The 18,188-nt window shown below is 43.7% G+C and overlaps 1 protein-coding gene across 2 annotated transcripts; it reads left to right on the top strand.

Moving 5' to 3' along the window:
- The first annotated feature begins 408 nt into the window (after nt 1–408).
- LOC120037158 (DNA (cytosine-5)-methyltransferase 1-like) lies at nt 409–17,950 on the top strand. Of its 2 annotated transcripts, none has more exons than XM_038983332.1 (34): nt 409–568; nt 1,296–1,338; nt 2,244–2,351; nt 2,506–2,755; nt 3,010–3,085; nt 3,173–3,263; nt 3,358–3,398; nt 3,487–3,541; nt 3,630–3,713; nt 3,920–4,029; nt 4,137–4,255; nt 4,408–4,500; nt 4,627–4,778; nt 4,980–5,167; nt 5,818–6,001; nt 9,133–9,230; nt 9,601–9,754; nt 9,917–10,032; nt 10,121–10,322; nt 10,490–10,626; nt 11,220–11,399; nt 12,125–12,349; nt 12,548–12,740; nt 12,869–12,959; nt 13,105–13,239; nt 13,400–13,682; nt 15,223–15,364; nt 15,524–15,690; nt 15,789–15,966; nt 16,383–16,578; nt 16,855–17,018; nt 17,209–17,325; nt 17,423–17,531; nt 17,666–17,950. In XM_038983332.1, exons 1-34 carry the CDS (start codon nt 522–524, stop codon nt 17,716–17,718), a joined length of 4,581 nt encoding a protein of 1,526 aa, XP_038839260.1. In that variant the 5' UTR covers nt 409–521; the 3' UTR covers nt 17,719–17,950. The 2 variants fall into 2 exon arrangements, with proteins under 2 accessions (XP_038839260.1, XP_038839269.1); XM_038983341.1 differs by having other exon boundaries at nt 2,262–2,351.
- Nucleotides 17,951–18,188: the final 238 nt, after the last annotated feature.

Consider the following 18,188-nt stretch of genomic DNA (forward strand, 5'->3'; position numbering starts at 1 on the left):
GTCTATCTCTGATAAGTTAAAAAAAAACATCAACCATTATCACTAGCAATCCGATTGCATTTGTATCGTTCCTCGATTTCCCTGGAAAAATCATGTACATTGTGGTGAACGTAGTTTCGTAGTAGGCAAATCAATGGAGGTGTCAACAATTTACAATGTTCCATAGAGAGGTGAAGACATACTATGAAACAAACAGCCAATGCTATGGATGTATCATTTAATTTAACTATCAATGTAAAAGTTGTTCAAAACCTTAATCGATACATTTATTAATGAAATGTGATCCCATATTCTCCATGCGTTTCACCTATACATCAACGTAATGGTAAAGCCCAAAATGCCCGGGTTTCCGCGCGAAAAGACGGCCCGCGCGCCTGAACTGCATATAGCTAGCCGCATTGTTGTTCAGAGAGCTCTGGTTTTAGCACATTGTTTTAACGATTCTTTGCTGTCTTTTCTTATTTCGTTTTTTTTTTATCTAAACGAATTTTATATTTTAGTGTATCACGCTCACACTTGAAATGCCAGCCAATACTTCCTTGTCTCTGCCGGTGGATGTCAGGAAAAGGTAACGTTACAAGCTAGCGCAAATGTAATGTTGCAGTGCTGTCATGTTCGGCTAGCTAGCTTACAGCACACTGCATTCAGTTCACCCTTTGTCCTGTCAAATAAGCACACATGCATGGCATGTGGTATTCTTATTCTCACCGCATCACACGATCCACCATTCCATGCACAATACGACGAATTAATTTTGCCACGCTGAAACTGCTCAGCTAACTAGCATCTTCCACACAGTTTACCTATGCCATGTCTAGCTATTTAACTGTACCAAATATGCTTTGGAATAGATTTGGCGCCAAATAATACATTTTGGCTCATGTCAGCTGTTGCCTCTCACTTCAATATTGGATACATGCATGTTTTTATTTCCTAGTTGGCTTACTAATGTTCACGTTCGCGTTATCGCTCTAACTGTTAGCTTGCTAGCTATCATCGACTATTTGTGAAATGTTATCAACTCAAAACGGCTAGCTATCTACGTTGTCTGTTTACAACATGATAACATTACTCTAGCTGGCTTATTTTATTCGATGCTTGGTACAGTAGTTAGGATAGGAATTCAAAACCAAGTCAGGTTCACAATCAAGTGTCCAGCTAATTAGCTAGATATCGTTAACATTTAGCGTTAGCGACCTGCCAACCAGTTGTGCCATGTTGATATGTTGGATTTGACTATGTTCGTGTTTAGGTCATTGTAGCAAGTGGGTAACACTTTTTGTTTTTGTTTACAGACTGGAGGTGTTGGAAAAAGATGAAGATGGGATCTCAGATGAGGTGAGTGACCTGAACTACCAAGTTGGACATTTGGTTTCGGTTGCTAAAGACTTATTTACGTTTTCTATGTTATTTCATCGTTGACTAATGTCCATAAAGCCGATCATGACTATCCCTATGTGAAGTTGTATTAGTCGTATGTACAAGATACACATGGTATACATCGTCCAACGAAATGCTTACTTGCATGTCACTTGGCAATAAGAAATAATACAAGAGAAGTAAATGGCTCAGAATAAACATTTTAGCATAAGTATAATACAAGAATGCACAATCTGTAGTTTAATATTTACACCTGTTTTGGGGGTTGCAGGGCAAGTGTTTACATTGTGCATTATTTTGTGTGTGGCATGCAATCGTGTGGATTTTTATTTTTACCTTTATTTAACCAGGTAGGCTAGTTGAGAACAAGTTCTCATTTGCAACTGCGACCTGGCCAAGATAAAGCAAAGCAGTTCGACACATACCACAACAGAGTTTACACATGGAATAAACAAACGTACAGTAGAAAGTCTATATACAGTATGTGGAAATGAGGTAGGATAAGGTAATAAATAGGCCGTGGTGGTGAAGTAATTACAATGTAGCAATTAAACACTGGAATGGTAACTGTTCATAATATATATATATATATATATATTATACATGCACAACTGTGCAAGTAGAGATATTTATCTTGCTCCTTTGCACCCCAGTATGAGTGCATATGTGTGAGGAGAGCTGCATAGTGTTCAACATTCTGATGGCTTGTAGCTACAAGCCATCTCTGAGCCTGTTGGTATCAGACCTCATGCTCCAATAGTCTTCCTCACAGTAAGCGAGTGAACCGCTTGTGGCTAAGCACTTAAAATAACTTAGATGGGTAGCACCTTCCAAAGCAGGTCTTAAACGAGTTTAACTCATAGGACCTTGTCAAAGAAAAGGTGAAGTTGGTGCAGGACTTCCTGCATGCGGATGCCCAGGACCAGCTCAGCAGCCTGAAAGCCAAGATGAAGAGTTCAGAGATCTCAATGGTGAGTTGTGCCTGCATCCTGTCAATCTAACGAATCCACTCACTCTGGCCCATCACTCACTCCATAGAAATAGTATCTTTGGGTTTGTCCAAAATGGCACCTTATTTCCTATATAGTGCTGTGCTTTTAACCAGGGCCTGCATGTTCCCCTCAGGATGGCTACCTCTCTAAGGTGAAGGCTCTATTGGGACGTGAGCTGTGTGTGGAGAATGGCTCACATGGGGATGTTGTGGGGCAGAACTGCAAGAATGGCAAAACAAATGGCTCTGCTGTAAATGGTGACTCTCACAAGGAAGAGGATGAAGATGGAATCATGGACACCAAAGAGGCTGATGCCATGAAGTCTCCTTCTGCCCCCAAAGGCAAGGGAGGACGGAAGAGCAAGTCAGACTCTGAGCACAAGAGTGAGTAGGAGTGGCTGGGAACATCAATTTCTAATCTATACAGTATCCCTTACTTTTCTGGGATGTCTCATGCTCTGAAAGATTGGTTCTGATGTCCATCTAATTGTTTGACCAAGCAACTTGTAAAACACCGAACACATTTTAGAGAGAACTGTACATTTTGGGAAATGACTAAGTGTTGAGGCACATGGATGCATGTGCAATGGATTCCAAATCCTTAAATAATAAAACATTGTTTCTTTACTTTTGTCCAGAATCTCCTGGTTCCATGGTCACAAGAAACTCTGTCTCCGGGAAACAACCGACCATCTTATCAATGTTCTCCAAAGTGTGAGTAGGATCTCATCTGTTTCCCTTAACCTTTCAAGGTCTTATGCATTCTGCTCATGAGTAAACTTTCCTCTTGCTCCCTTGCAGTCAGAAGCGCAAGTCTGATGAGGTGAATGGAGAGGTTACAAATGGAAAAGTGGAAGAGAAGGAGAAAGTAGAGCGGGACACGGAGGAAGAGGTGAGGTGATCTTATTGTCTGGCACCTGCCACTCAGACCATGTGATTTACTCTTATTAATCAATGCACCTCCTAATCAGTCCTTTCTGTTGTAGACACAGGAAGAGAAGCGTTTTAAAGTGGAGCCAGACAATAAGTAAGACCTTCCACCTTTTAACCCCTCCCTTCAATTGGCCACACCCTTCCTCCAATTTGCATTGACTGTCTCCATCCTCTCTTCTCAGGCCAGTTGCAGAGGACGCCACTAGTGAGAAAATGAAGCCAGTGGCTGCAGCTAAGGTGAGGCCTATTCCTGCACTAACGCTGTTATATAATTTTGGTGCAGAGTTGCCATGTCAGTGTCACTGATGCTCATCTCCTGTTTCAGACTCCACCCCCTAAATGTCCAGACTGCAGGCAGTATCTTGATGACTCGGACCTCAAGTTATTTCAGGGAGATCCTGATAATGCGGTGAGAAACTCAAGAGTAATACTACAGATAATGTGATACGGTGCTATTTTAACGTGTCATTGGGGCCAGCTGGATATTTGTTGAATGATGACTTGCACTAAATAGGATTTTATAGAGTAAAACAATATGGATCTATTCTAGTTGTCATTCTGGTAGCACAATCAATGAAACAATGACTTTTCTTGCTTATGTTTGTATACTTACAGCTGGATGAGCCAGAAATGTTAACAGACGAGCGCCTTTCTCTGTTTGACTCAAACGAAGACGGCTTTGAGAACTATGAAGAACTACCCCAGCACAAGATTACCAACTTCTGGTGAGTGGTCCCTTCATGCTGTCCCTTCGAAATTGTATACAGCTTCAGCTTTTTAGTGCATGTTTTTTGTGGTCACCTTGGTAAAAGTGAACTGTTCTTTTTTGCAGTGTTTATGACAAGCGTGGCCACCTGTGTCCATTCGACTCTGGGCTCATTGAGAAGAACGTTGAGCTGTACTTCAGCTGTGCAGTCAAGCCCATCTATGATGACAACCCCTGCATGGATGGTATGGCCCTGGCCTTTTTCACACTAACTGTTTATATACTTTACATGTTTTCCTCCAACCATTCTAAATCAACTATCTTTACTAAACCATTTTATGTGAGGTATACTTGAGTGGTGTACATCTGGCTAACTACTGTACTGCTATTCTTCTAGGTGGGGTTCCTGCCAAAAAGCTTGGTCCCATCAACGCCTGGTGGATCACTGGTTTTGACGGAGGAGAGAAGGCCTTAATTGGATTCACTACAGGTAATCTCATCAAGAGTTTCCTTTAGGTTTAAGTGGATTGGATGTTAAAACATTAGCCTAATGCCTATACTCATGGTGTATATAGTGACTCTGACCTATAACTGATGACGTCTTCTATATCTCCAGCCTTTGCTGACTACATCCTGATGGATCCCAGGGAGGAGTACGCTCCTATCTTCGCCGTGATGCAGGAGAAAATCTACATGAGCAAGATGGTGGTGGAGTTCCTGCAGAAGAACCCTGACGTCAGCTATGAGGACCTCCTCAACAAGATCGAGGTGAACTACTAATGTTTGGTGTAGACACTTGACCAGGGTCGTGTTCATTAGTGCCAAATGTTTCAAAATGATGCAACTAAAGTTTATTAGATAAATGCAGGTCGTTTTTTGTTGTCTAATGAACATGGACCAAATCTTCACACATGACAACATCGGCTTTAGCACTGACTTGACTCGCCCGCTCTTCTCTTTGCTTCTAAGACCACAGTGCCTCCTGCTGGGCTGAACTTCAACCGCTTCACAGAGGACACGCTGCTGCGCCACGCCCAGTTCGTGGTGGAACAGGTGGAGAGCTACGACGAGGCCGGGGACTCTGACGAGCAGCCCATCATCGTCACCCCCTGCATGAGGGACCTGATCAAGCTGGCTGGGGTCACCCTGGGAAAGAGGTAATGATAGGACCTGATGTTGCAACAGACTTGCCATTAGAAGCACAACCCCCCCCCCCCCCCCCCCGTCCTTCCCCTGTAGTGCTGTCTGCTTCTCACTCGGCTGTGTTGCTGGAAGAGAATCATAACTCTTAGTGTGAAGTTAAAATGGCAGACTTGTCTGTCAGTAGCTGGATTGAAGATGCAATTCAGTCTAATTTGGCTGTGGTTCATTTTATGTTGAAACCGTAAAGCTAAAGGTCCAGCCATCAGAGCTGTGTATGGTCACATGCTGATTTGTGTTGTGGGACAATAAGGGGGTCATGTTTGACTCCCTGCTGTCTGTTCCCTCTGATCCCTGGTGTTTAACACTCCTCTTGACATTCCCTAATGCAGCATGCTGTTGTACTGGTAGGTATTCTACAGCCCTTCGGTCTGAATATATCCATGGCTTGTTTGGTGTGCATTGCAAAAAATGTGTTGTCATAGAGCAATTTGGTGAACTGTATAGCTCATCCCAATTTGTGCTGTTTGTCATAAAATAAATCTGCTGCATGGCTGCTTTGGCTGTCGAGAGCTTGAACACAGCATTACTACATTTGCAATCAATTGTTATAATAATATTAGTACATTGGGCCAACACCCAACCACCTGCTTCTTTCCCTTCGTAGGAGAGCTGCTAGAAGACAGGCCATCCGCCATCCCACCAAGATTGAAAAGGACAGCAAAGGAGGGCCCACTAGAGCGACTACCACCAAGCTGGTCTACAAGATCTTTGACACTTTCTTCTCTGACCAGATTGATCAGAATGAGAAGGATGGCGGAATCAAACGCCAGCGCTGTGGTGTCTGTGAGGTAACTTACTAAGTGCCAATCTGAGTTTGGAGGAGCCTTATTTAATTGCACTTTGAATAAGTACAAACCTTCTGCCAAGTGAACTAGCTAAACCCTTATGCAACTAATTGGAACAGTCTTCCGTTCATAATTGAAGCATGTAGCACTCTAGAATACATTTTTTATTTAACTAGGCAAGTCCGTTAAGAACAACAAATTCTTATTTGCAATGACGGCCTACCAAAAGGCCTCCTGCGGGGACGGGGGCCTGGGATTAAAAATATAGGACAAAACACACATCACGACAAGAGACAACACTACATAAAGAGACTTAACATCCGGTGAAATTGCAGAGCGCAAAATTCAAACTACAGAATTATAAATATTTAACTTTCATAAAGTCACAAGTGTAATACATCAAAATAAAGCTTTACTTCTTCTTGTTAATCCAGCCGTTGTGTCAGATTTCAAAAAGGCTTTACGGCGAAAGCACACCATGCGATTATCTGAGGACAGCGCCCCGCATGCAAAAGCATGAAAAACATATTTCAACCAGGCAGGTGCGCCACGAAAGTCAGAAATAGCGATATAATAAATGCCTTAACTTGGATCTTCTGTTGGCACTCCAAGGTCCCAGATACATCACAAATGGTCCTTTTGTTCGATAATGTCCTTCTTTATATCCATAACTCAGTTTAGCTGGCGTGCTTCAGTCAATAATCCACCCAGTTTCCCTCCAATGCATACAAAATGAATCCCAAACGTTACTAGTAAACTTTTCCAAACAAGTCAAACAACGTTTATAGTCAAACCTTAGGTACCCTAATACGTAAATAAACTATACAATTTAAGACAGAATCGTTATTGTCTTTACCGGAGAAAAATACCAAAGAACGCGCTCTCTTCCACACGCTTGGAAACACTACAGCCTAAATGGGAGCCACCTACAATTTCTGGCTCATTTTTCCAAAAACCAGCATGAAACTTTCCAAAGACTGACATCTAGTGGAAGCCCTAGGAACTGCAATCTGGGAGGATTTTGCCTTATAATAAAAGTGACAGCTGTTTTATGGCTGCAGTCCCGGTAACGGGACCGATATGACAACAGCCAGTCCAAGTGCAGGGTGCCAAATTCAAAAACCAGAAATCTCATAATTAAAATTCCTCAGACATTCATGTTTTTTATATCATTTTAAAGGTAATCTTGTTAATCCCACAAGTGTCCGAATTCAAATAGGCTTTTCAGCGAAAGCACCACAAACGATTATGTTAGGTCACCACCAACTCACAGAAATTCAGCCATTTTTCCAGCCAAAGAGAGGAGCCACAAATAGCACAAATAGAGGTAAAATGAATCACTAACCTTTGATCTTCATCAGATGACACTCATAGTACTTCATGTTACACAATACATGCATGTTTTGTTTGATAAAGTTCATATTTATATAAAAAATCTGAGTTTACATTGGCGCATTACATTCACTAGTTCCAAAAACATCCAGTGATAGTGCATAGCCACATCGTTTCAACAGAAATACTCATCATAAATGTAGATGATAATACAAGTTATACACATGGATTTATAGATATACCTCTCCTTAATGCAACCGCGGTGTCAGATTTCAAAAAAACTTTACGGAAAAAGCAAACCATGCAATAATCTGAGACGGAGCTCAGAACAAGAGTCAAATTAGCCGCCATGTTGGAGTCAACAGAAACCAGAAAATACATGATAAATGTTTCCTTTGATGAACTTCATCAGAATGCAGTCCTAGGAATCCCAGGTCCACAATAAATGCTTGATTTTGTTCGATAATGTCCGTTATTTATGTCCAATTAGCTACTTTGGTTAGCGCGTTTGGTAAACAGTCACAAAGCGCGTCCACTATAACGTGGCGAAATGTCCAAAAGTTCCGTAACAGTCAGTAGAAACATGTCAAACGATGTATTGAATCAATCTTAAGAATGTTGTTAACATCTTGAATAACGTTCCAACTGGAGAATTACATTGACTTCAGTTGAGCGACGGAGCTGCTTCTCACGTGAACGCGCGTGTTCAATGCGTGGTCACCTCATGGCAGTGGTGAATCATTCCTGTCTCCTTCGGCCCCCCTTCAGATTAGAGTCATCAGACAAAGTTCTATTGACTGTTGACATCTAGTGGAAGCCGTAGGAAGTGAACTCATCCATATCTCGCTGTAATTTCAATGGGAGTTTGTTTGAAAATCTACCAGCCTCAGAAAAAAATTCAAACAGGAAGTGGAACTTCTCAGGTTTTTGCCTGCCATATGAGTTCTGTTATACTCACAGACATAATTCAAAGAGTTTTAGAAACTTCAGAGTGTTTTCTATCCAATACTAATAATAATATGCATATATTAGCAACTATGACTGAGGAGCAGGCTGTTTACTCTGGGCACCTCTGTGCACCTTTCATCCAAGCTACTCAATACTGCCCCTGCAGCCATAAGAAGTTTAACAGTGGTAGGCTGATTTTTTTTGGGGGGGGGGTGGTTTGTCCTTGGGGTTTTGCCTGCCATATCAGTTCTGTTATACTCAGACATTATTTTAAGTTTTAGAAACTTTAGAGTTTTCTATCCAAATCTACCAATTATATGCATATCCTAGCTTCTGGGCCTGAGTAACAGGCAGTTTACTTTGGGCATGCTTTCGTCCGGACGTGAAAATACTGCCCCCACCCAAGAGAGGTTAAGACGACACAGCATGGCAGCAACACATGGTACAAACATTGGGAACGGGTGTTATGTGGAGGACGAGGGCTGCAGTAGATATCTCAGATAGGGAGGAGTGAGGCCTAAGGTTTTATAAATAAGCATTCTTGCGATGGGTATACAGAGATGACCAGTTTAGAGTATAGAGTGCAGTGATGTGTCCTATAAGGAGCATTGGTGGCAAATCTGATGGTAGAATGGTAAAGAACATCTAGCCGCTCAAGAGCACCCTTACCTGCCGCTCTCTAAATTACATCTCTGTATTCTAGCATGGGTAGGATGGTCGTCTGGGTTAGTTTGGTAGCTGGGGTGAAAGAGGAGCGACTATGATAGAGGAAACCAAGTCTAGATGTAACTTTAGGCTGCAGCTTTGGTATGAAATGCCCTAGTTTAAAACACATGTTCTCATTCTGTCTCCAGGTTTGCCTAGTTCCAGACTGTGGCAAGTGTTCAGCCTGCAAGGACATGATCAAGTTCGGGGGTAGTGGTCGCAGCAAGCAGGCTTGCCAGAAGAGGAGGTAAGTTAGCTGGTCTTTAGTGCCCCTCTCCCCCTTAGCTGCCGAGATAAATGGTTCCTGCCATGGCTGTAACTGAACACTCATACCATTTTGTTCCAGGACACTTCCTTCCCATGAGCTCATTCTGGAAAAACGCTAAACAGTTCTGAGACTCTTAAAACTAACTCCAGACTCTCTTTTAAAAAATTAAACTGCCACTAAGTGTGAACTGGGCCATGGGGTGGAACTGGAAATGGGGCTATGCTAGCCAGCTAATGAACATCTTCACAGCCCTTTATTTCAAATTGGGTGCTTATGTTGTAGGTATGGTGGCTTGAACTCATTGGCTAACTTATCATTGGCTCCCTTATCAATGTAATTTCCCCACCAGATGCCCCAACCTGGCAGTAAAGGAGGCTGAGGATGATGAGAACATAGAGGAGGAAGAGTTGTTGCCTGTAAAGCCCCCTTCAAAGAAGGTGTCCAAGGCCAAGACTAAGAAGCAGAGCAATGGCAAGCTGACCTGGGTTGGAGACTCTATCAAAGTATGTACTCCTTAGTGTTGAAGTTCTTAACCTCAAACTGATCAAAATATCCCTTAGTACACCAGACTTGTAATATCAAAAATGTGTATGTAATTTCACTGACTTGCTGCAATGCAAACAGCTCTTGGGATAAAGGTTCTCTCCTCTCCCTCCTGTGTTCAGACTGCGGGGAAGAAGCAGTACTACATGAAGGTGTGTATGGACAATGAGGTGCTGGAGGTGGGAGACTGTGTTTCTGTCAGCTCAGATGACCCATCAATCCTGCTCTACCTGGCCAGGTAGGTCCTATAACAGTTTAAGAATCTTGACTTAGCCTTTTCTATTGGTTTCTGTCTGGGTTAGGTGTTGACTGTCTTGGGTCTCCAGGATCACATCCCTGTGGGAGGATAACAATGGGAAGTGGTTCCATGCCCACTGGTTCTGCCGCGGTACAGATACTGTGCTGGGGGAGTCCTCTGACCCTCTCGAGTTGTTCCTGGTCGAGGACTGTGAAGACATGCAGCTGAGCTTCGTAGAGGGCAAGGTCAACGTCATGTACAAGGCCCCCTCAGACAGCTGGTTCATGGAGGTAAGAATTCATTGGCTTTATCGCTCTTTAAGCGGAGTCGCTAGCCTGGTCCCAGATCTGTGCGCGCTGTCTTTCCAACTCCTACAGTCATTGCCATGCCAATTGTCTGTACAGCTACTACTCAATGCACCTCATCACTGATGTATTTTGTACCACTGTGTTTTCAGGGTGGCATGGTAGAGGACATCAAGGTGATTGACGATGACAATGGGAAGAATTTCTTCTACCAGCTGTGGTATGAAGGAGACTGTGCCCGCTTTGAGACCCCGCCCACCTTCACACCCCAAGAGGACTGCAAGTACAAGTGAGTCATAATTGACTTGACAGCCCTATCAGTGCTTTAAGTACTTATATTTGGAGCTCTGAAAATCTAGTACTGGAATACCATAAAGCTGACATTTCCTCAGTGTGGTTCTTGAGAAGTCATTTTGAAATTTGTTGTAGCCAAGGTTTTTTAATCTCTTCTGCTCCAATGATTTCATTTCTGATCAGTTTGTGATGTAGACTTTCATTTCTTTCCTACAGTTTCAATTGACTGGTGTTGCGGTAAAACCATGTACGGTTATTATGACATCAAATGTTGTCTTGAACTTGGCTTGCCATACAAAGGGACATTTTGGGTGTTTTTTATGTTTGAGAAACATGATACAAAACCCTACATCTCAAATGGCAAAATGTTGAATTCCAATGCATAGTACCTTTGGAAAGGCTTGTCAAGTGGTAATGCTGTTTTTCTTCTATACTGCAATTCAATACAAATTGAGGTCTTCAAATTACAATTCAGTGCTTGACAGTCGTTGAATTTTACTTAGCAATGTCTATGAACCTTTTAAGTGTGACATTTTGATAGGAGGATTAGTAAGTTGGTCTTGGGTTACTGTGTCCCCTGTATTTCAGCTTCTGTGCCAGCTGTAGTAGGGCAGAGGAGAGGGAAGAGCAGGAGACTCCTCGGGTGTTTGAACCCATAAAGGACGAGGACCACGACTCCAAGGCCTTATATGCTCTGGCCTGCCTGAAGGGAGAGCAGTTCAGGGTGGGAGACAGCTGCTACCTGCCCCCCGACGCATACAACTTCAGGTGAGTGGAACATCCAGGAATACTGATGCTTATACACGGCATTGTTGAAGACTTGTTTCTGATTGGTAAGCTAGGTTTGGTTTGCTGAACTAGCCAGTCTGTTTTGGTCACCAAGGCAACTAATGTAGTGATCTTGTAAACTTGCTATCTACTTCAGTGGATGTTGAAAACATTTCTAGTGGGAAATGTGTTCAATTATAGCCTTGGTATAAAAGGCATAATCAACTCTGGACTCTAAGCATTCTCTGGAAAATAATGCAACTCCATGGCATTTTAGTTCAGCTCCGCTAGCACATCGTGGAACACGTTCCACGTGCATGATTTTCATAGGATGCAAAGCCCCTCGTTGATTCTCTTGCATCAGTGGTATTCAAAGTTGGTGTCGTGGGGTAATTGCGGTGGGGTCGCAACAACACAAATTAAGAGTACATGTTATTGTATGGGACAGTAGACAAATGTTTTTGGGAAAGATCTGTTAAGGGATAAATCTAATGAATTGAAGATCATTTGATGTAAATCTAATTGTATTGATTTGGAGGGGTGGGTCCCAAGAGATTCTGGTGCAAAAATGGGGTCCCTGCTGAAAGTTTCAATACCACTTACATAGGCATGGTCTCCATTGGGGACAACTAGGCAAATCCTAGTGTTGGCAAATTCAACATCAGCTTTTTCAAATATATTTTATCATCTCCCCTTATATTAACATTATTTTCTTTTGTGCTCAGTGTGAAGGCAGCCAGTCCAGTGAAGCGTCCTCACAGGAAGGAGGACGTGGATGAGGAGTTGTACCCAGAGTACTACAGGAAGCATTCAGACTACATCAAGGGCTCCAACCTGGATGCCCCTGAGCCCTTCAGAGTGGGACGCATCAAGGAGATCTTCTGCCACAGACGCAGCAACGGGAAGGCTGACGTGTCTGAAGTCAAACTGCGCTTGTACAAGTTCTACAGGTGAGCACCCAAGTCAAATGTCATGGTAGAACTGCAAAGAAGGACCCCTTGGATCCATGCCAAATTTAGTAACTTTTGTACAATGAGAATTTTGGCCTGAAATGCATCTCTTCACTGTAAGGGATGTGAACTGGTGCCAATATCTGCATGTCTGTATTCTGTGGTTTTACTGTACTCTTAATGTTCACCCTCTGTCAGGCCTGAGAACACTCACAAGGGGGCGAAGGCAGGTTACCACACAGACATCAACCAGCTGTACTGGAGTGACGAGGAAGTGACAGTCAACATGTCAGCGGTGCTGGGCCGGTGTCGTGTGGAGTACGGAGAGGACCTGAATGAGACCGTTCAGGACTTCTCCTCAGGTGGACCTGACCGATTCTACTTCCTTGAGGTGAGGCTGGACTAGATGAGAAGCAACTTTAACTTCCCATATTATTATTATTGCATGCTAAGAAGCTGAGATGCTCGTTCGAGGAAGTTTGCTCAAGATGGTAATATCGGTCGCCTTCTAACCCAAAGGCTTATAATGCCAAGTCCAAGAGCTTTGAGGACCCACCCAACCATGCCCGCTCTGCTGTGAACAAGGGCAAGGGGAAAGGGAAGGGCAAAGGTAATTACTCTCCTCTGTGGTACTTATTGCCAGTCACATAGTTCTCTCCTTTTGAAATGTCCTCTTGCCTATTAGAGGTTTAGGCTTGTCATGAGGCTTCTCCGACTACTGTTATAACTGTGGCTCCAAACCCCCTGCCCTCCAGGTAAAGGCAAAGGGATGTCGTCTTCTGCTCAGGAGCCTCCAGACCAGGAGCCTCAGGACCCCAAGGTGCCCAAGCTGCGTACCTTGGACGTGTTCTCTGGCTGTGGTGGGCTCTCTGAAGGCTTCCACCAAGCTGGTTAGTAGTTTCTTCACTTCAACAGCTTGGGAAATGTCTACGTTGTGGGTGACCACGAGGGAACTTTTTTAATATACAGGTAGAATCTCTTACAAAAGTGAAGTTAAGTGTTTGTCAGGCCACATAGTGACTGCAATTTGTTGTTGCTTCTACCTGTCAGGTATCGCTGAGACTCTGTGGGCCATCGAGATGTGGGACCCAGCAGCCCAGGCCTTCAGACTGAACAACCCGGGCACCACAGTGTTTACAGAGGATTGCAATGTGCTGCTAAAGCTGGTGATGTCTGGAGAGAAGACCAACTCCCTGGGCCAGCGGCTGCCCCAGAAGGGAGACGTGGAGATGCTGTGTGGAGGCCCTCCCTGTCAAGGCTTCAGCGGCATGAACCGCTTCAACTCCAGAACCTACTCCAAATTCAAAAACTCTCTGGTGGTGTCTTATCTCAGGTCAGTTAACGGGATTTCAGCCGTAAGAAGTTAACGGGATCGATTTGACAACAGACAGTGAAAGTGCAGGGCGCCAAATTCAAACAACAGAAATCTCATAATTAAAATTCCTCAAACATACAAGTATTATACACCATTTTAAAGATAAACTTGTTGTTAATCCCACCACAGTGTCCGATTTCAAAAAGGCTTCACGACGAAAGCACACCATCTGATTATGTTAGTTCAGCGCCTAGTCACAGAAAAACACAGCCATTTTCCAGCCAAAGAGGAGTCACAAAAAGCAGAAATAGAGAAAAGGAATCACTAACCTTTGATTTTCATCAGATGGAACTCATAGGACTTCATGTTACACAATACATGTATGTTTTGTTTGATAAAGTTCATATTTATATCCAAAAATATCAGTTTACATTGGCGTGTTATGTTTTGCCTCCAAAACATCTGGTGATTTTGCAGAGAGCCACATCAATTTACAGGAATACTCATCATAAATGTTGATGAATACAAGTGTTATGCATGGAATTAAAGATATACTTCTCCTTAATGCAACCGCTGTGTCAGATTTCAAAAAAACTTTATGGCAAAAGCACACCATGCAATAATCTGAGTACAGCGCCCAGGCACCAAAACAAGCCATACAGATACCTGCCATGTTGTGGAGTCAACAAAAGTCAGAAATAGCATTATAAATATTCACTTTGATGATCATCAAAATGCACTCCCAGGAATCCCAGTTCCACAAATGTTCGATAAAGTCCATTTATGTCCAAATACCTCCTTTTCGTTCGCGTTAAGTCCAGTAATCCAAATGCAAAACGCGCGAGCACTAAGTCTAGACAAAGTCAAAAGTTCTATTACAGTTTGTAGAAACATGTCAAACGATGTATAGAATCAATCTTTAGGATGTTTTTATCACATTTTTAAGAATGTTTCAACCGGACAATTCCTTTGTCTTTAGAAATGAAAAGGAACAGAGATCTCTCTCACGGCCGCGCGCCTGACTTAGCTCATGGCATTCTGCCAGACCCCTTAGTCAAACAGCTCTTATTCGCTCCCCCTTCACAGTAGAAGCCTGAAACAAGGCTCTGAAGACGGTTGACATCTAGTGGAAGCCTTAGGAAGTGCAATCGGACAATTTATACTATCTTGGATAGGCAAAGACTTGAACCTACAAACCTCAGATTTCCAACTTCCTGGTTGGATTTTTTCTCAGGTTTTTGCATGCCGTATGAGTTCTGTTATACTCACAGACATCATTCAAACATTTTTAGAAACTTCAGTGTGTTTTCTATCCAAATCTACTAATATGCATATCTTAACTTCTGGGCCTGAGTAGCAGGCCGTTTACTCTGGGCACGCTTTTCATCCGAACGTGAAAATAGCGCCCCGAGCCATAAGAAGTTAAACAAATTTTCCCGTTTACATATAAAAGTATATGTATGGATATATATATTATTGATCTGTCCAAGTACAGAAGCTTGTCTAGGTGGTTGCTGTGTAGTTATATACTTTCCCCCTAACGCGTATTCTATTATAGTTACTGCGACTACTACAGACCCAAATTCTTCCTGCTTGAGAACGTGAGGAACTTTGTCTCCTTCAAAAGCTCCATGGTCTTGAAACTGACTCTGCGCTGTCTTGTCCGTATGGGCTATCAGTGCACATTCGGAGTCCTTCAGGTGAGTTATTAGTTAACTTAAGCTGGCATTTTTCTTTCTGATTGACAAATCCAATAGTCTGCAGTATTACGCAATGTTAGTTTAGTTATGGTGCTACATGTTGTGAAAGTCATTCATGGGATATGCTTAAGCCTGACCTCTGCTGTCCACTCTTCCCAGGCTGGGCAGTACGGCGTGGCTCAGACGCGGCGCAGGGCCATCATCCTGGCGGCCGCGCCTGGGGAGAAGCTTCCTCGCTACCCAGAGCCCCTGCATGTGTTCGCTCCCCGGGCATGCTCTCTCAACGTGGTGGTGGACGACAAGAAATATTTCAGCAACGTCACACGGTAACCAGCCACCAGTCAATGTAAAAGCGTGTGGTTGAATAGCTTGTGATGTGAAGGATAAGGGTTGTCTAGTTTCTGATTGTTCCTTCCTGTTTCAGAGGTAATGGCGGTGTGTACAGGACCATCACAGTCAGGGACACCATGTCTGACCTGCCAGAGATCCGCAACGGAGCGTCTGCTCTGGAGATCTCCTACAACGGAGAGCCCCAGTCCTGGTTCCAGAGGCAGATCAGAGGCACACAGTACCAGCCCATCCTCAAAGACCACATCTGCAAGGTACAGCTGCTGCCTCATAGTTACAATCACCTGGTGGCTCAGCAGTAACTTGTTAGAGCAGCCAAAGGTGTGGCTCGGTCTTTGGAGTCTCTTGGATAATTTAGTCAGCTATTAAGACTTCAGTGCAGCTTAGGGAAAAGCTGTTTTGGTTTTTACAGAAGCAGAGTACCACACTTGGAGAGCAGATTTGTTGTGCCTCTAATGCTTGCTACATTGGTTAAATTCATGGTGCGTGGTGACTGTCTACGTGGGTGTATCAAAACAGGAATGGATCATCTCTGAAGTAGAACTAGGAGTAAAATCGTTGCTTCTCAAATGGAATTATGCAATGCCCCATAGATGCAATGAGAACTGTCACAAGGATGGGTGGACAATGGCTTTCCCTGACACAAACTAAGCCACTCTTTGGTTCCCAGGACTTGAGTGCGCTTGTAGCGGCACGTATGAGGCACATCCCCCTGGCGCCTGGCTCTGACTGGAGGGACCTGCCCAACATGGAGGTCCGGCTGAGAGACGGGACCTCATCCAAGAAGCTCCGCTACACCCACCCAGACAAGAAGAATGGCCGCAGCAGCTCTGGAGCACTGAGGGGCGTTTGTACTTGTTCAGGAGGTACTCACTTTTATATGGATATTTAGGCCATACAAATGTTATTAAATGCTTAATGGATTTCATTTATTTTTTTATACAATAGCAACCTAATCAGTTAAGCCTCTTGGCTAAAACAGTGGGTGCTTGGAGTGTTCATGACTCTGACAAATAGTCTTAAGCTGTTCATTTTTATAGCACTTTTTCAGGTCAGATGGCCAATGTAGTTTGGATGGCAAATCCAAGGGGTTGTTGTAATGCTGTCTGTAGACATGTTCTGATTGCCATCCTGTCCTCTAGGGGTGCCCTGTGACCCTGCTGACAGGCAGTTCAACACTCTGATCCCCTGGTGTTTGCCTCACACGGGGAACCGCCACAACCACTGGGCCGGCCTCTACGGCAGGCTGGAGTGGGACGGCTTCTTCAGCACCACCGTTACCAACCCTGAGCCCATGGGCAAGCAGGTAAAATCTAATACTGTACCAGTTCTAGCAGAATTGATGAATGGCTAGGACCATTTCACCTCAGGACACAGCCATGTAATAACATGTACAGTGGTTGTAAATACTAGTCTACAGAAATGTATTGGGGTCCCGCTCCTGCAGAGCTGTAATGTTGGATGCTTTGGGTACTAAATGTCCTGTCATGTTTCAGGGTCGTGTCCTGCATCCAGAGCAGCACCGAGTGGTCAGTGTGAGGGAGTGTGCTCGCTCTCAGGGCTTCCCTGATACCTACCGCTTCTTTGGAAATGTTCTGGACAAACACAGACAGGTTTTGGACGTGGTCTCTCTGTTCTCAATCAGGAATTTAATCCCCTCCCAGAAAATGCCTTTGAGTGACACTGTTTGTTCCCCCCCCCCCCCCCCAGGTTGGCAATGCTGTTCCTCCACCACTCTCCAGAGCCATTGGACTAGAGGTCAAGAAGTGTGTCCTAGAGCGAATCAAGGAGAATGGCAATACAAAAGAGAATGAGAAAGGTTAGGCCTGCTCAAAGTGCATCCTGTAGTAGTTACCACTGCTCATTTGGGCATTTTGATGAATTACTGATAGTGGCTTTAATGTGGGTGGGAAGCATGTCATCAGTATCCATACTGTCATTTTCCTCCCTCAGAGAACAGGAAGCAGGAAGAGAACCTCAAGCAGGAGAAGATGGTGTCGGACTAGTGCCTGGCCCTATCTCAATCCCCTTTCCACTGAGAATCATCAAATTCCCTGGAGATCCTGAAGCCCACTAAGCCACAGGAGATCCTCATATTTTTTAAATGAGCTGGCCAGTCTGCAGTACCATTCCATGTTTGATTGTCTAAATGTGATTTTAACCGTGTATTTGCTTGAAAAGTGAATCGTATGTAGTTTTTATATGTTGTAATATTTCAAATAAAGCTCTTAAATGGCAGTTCCTCCTCCTTGTAACCTTCTTGGCCTTCAGTACATCAATGTCTTATTTTTAATGGCAGCGATCAGTGCATACCCAAAGTGGCATGTAGTAACTGATGGCGCTTGATGGGACATAAGCAATTAACTAGTGACCTACAGTATCTGATAACATTCAATGGGTAAAAATGAGGTTCCCATGTAGAACGGTCAAATGTTGTCCCCTCCTTGGCAGTGAGCAACAGACTGCCAACTCTAAA

This window comes from Salvelinus namaycush, chromosome 3 (assembly GCF_016432855.1).
Source record: "Salvelinus namaycush isolate Seneca chromosome 3, SaNama_1.0, whole genome shotgun sequence".
Classification (NCBI taxonomy): domain Eukaryota; kingdom Metazoa; phylum Chordata; class Actinopteri; order Salmoniformes; family Salmonidae; genus Salvelinus; species Salvelinus namaycush.

Excerpts from the sequence above, each read along its gene's own strand:
- LOC120037158 (XM_038983332.1), top strand. The coding sequence starts at position 522 with ATGCCAGCCAATACTTCCTTGTCTCTGCCGGTGGATGTCAGGAAAAG. Across the intron at positions 3,399-3,486 it reads AAAGTGGAGCCAGACAATAA|GCCAGTTGCAGAGGACGCCA; the intron begins GTAAGACCTTCC and ends CTCTCTTCTCAG. Across the intron at positions 12,741-12,868 it reads ACCGATTCTACTTCCTTGAG|GCTTATAATGCCAAGTCCAA; the intron begins GTGAGGCTGGAC and ends TCTAACCCAAAG.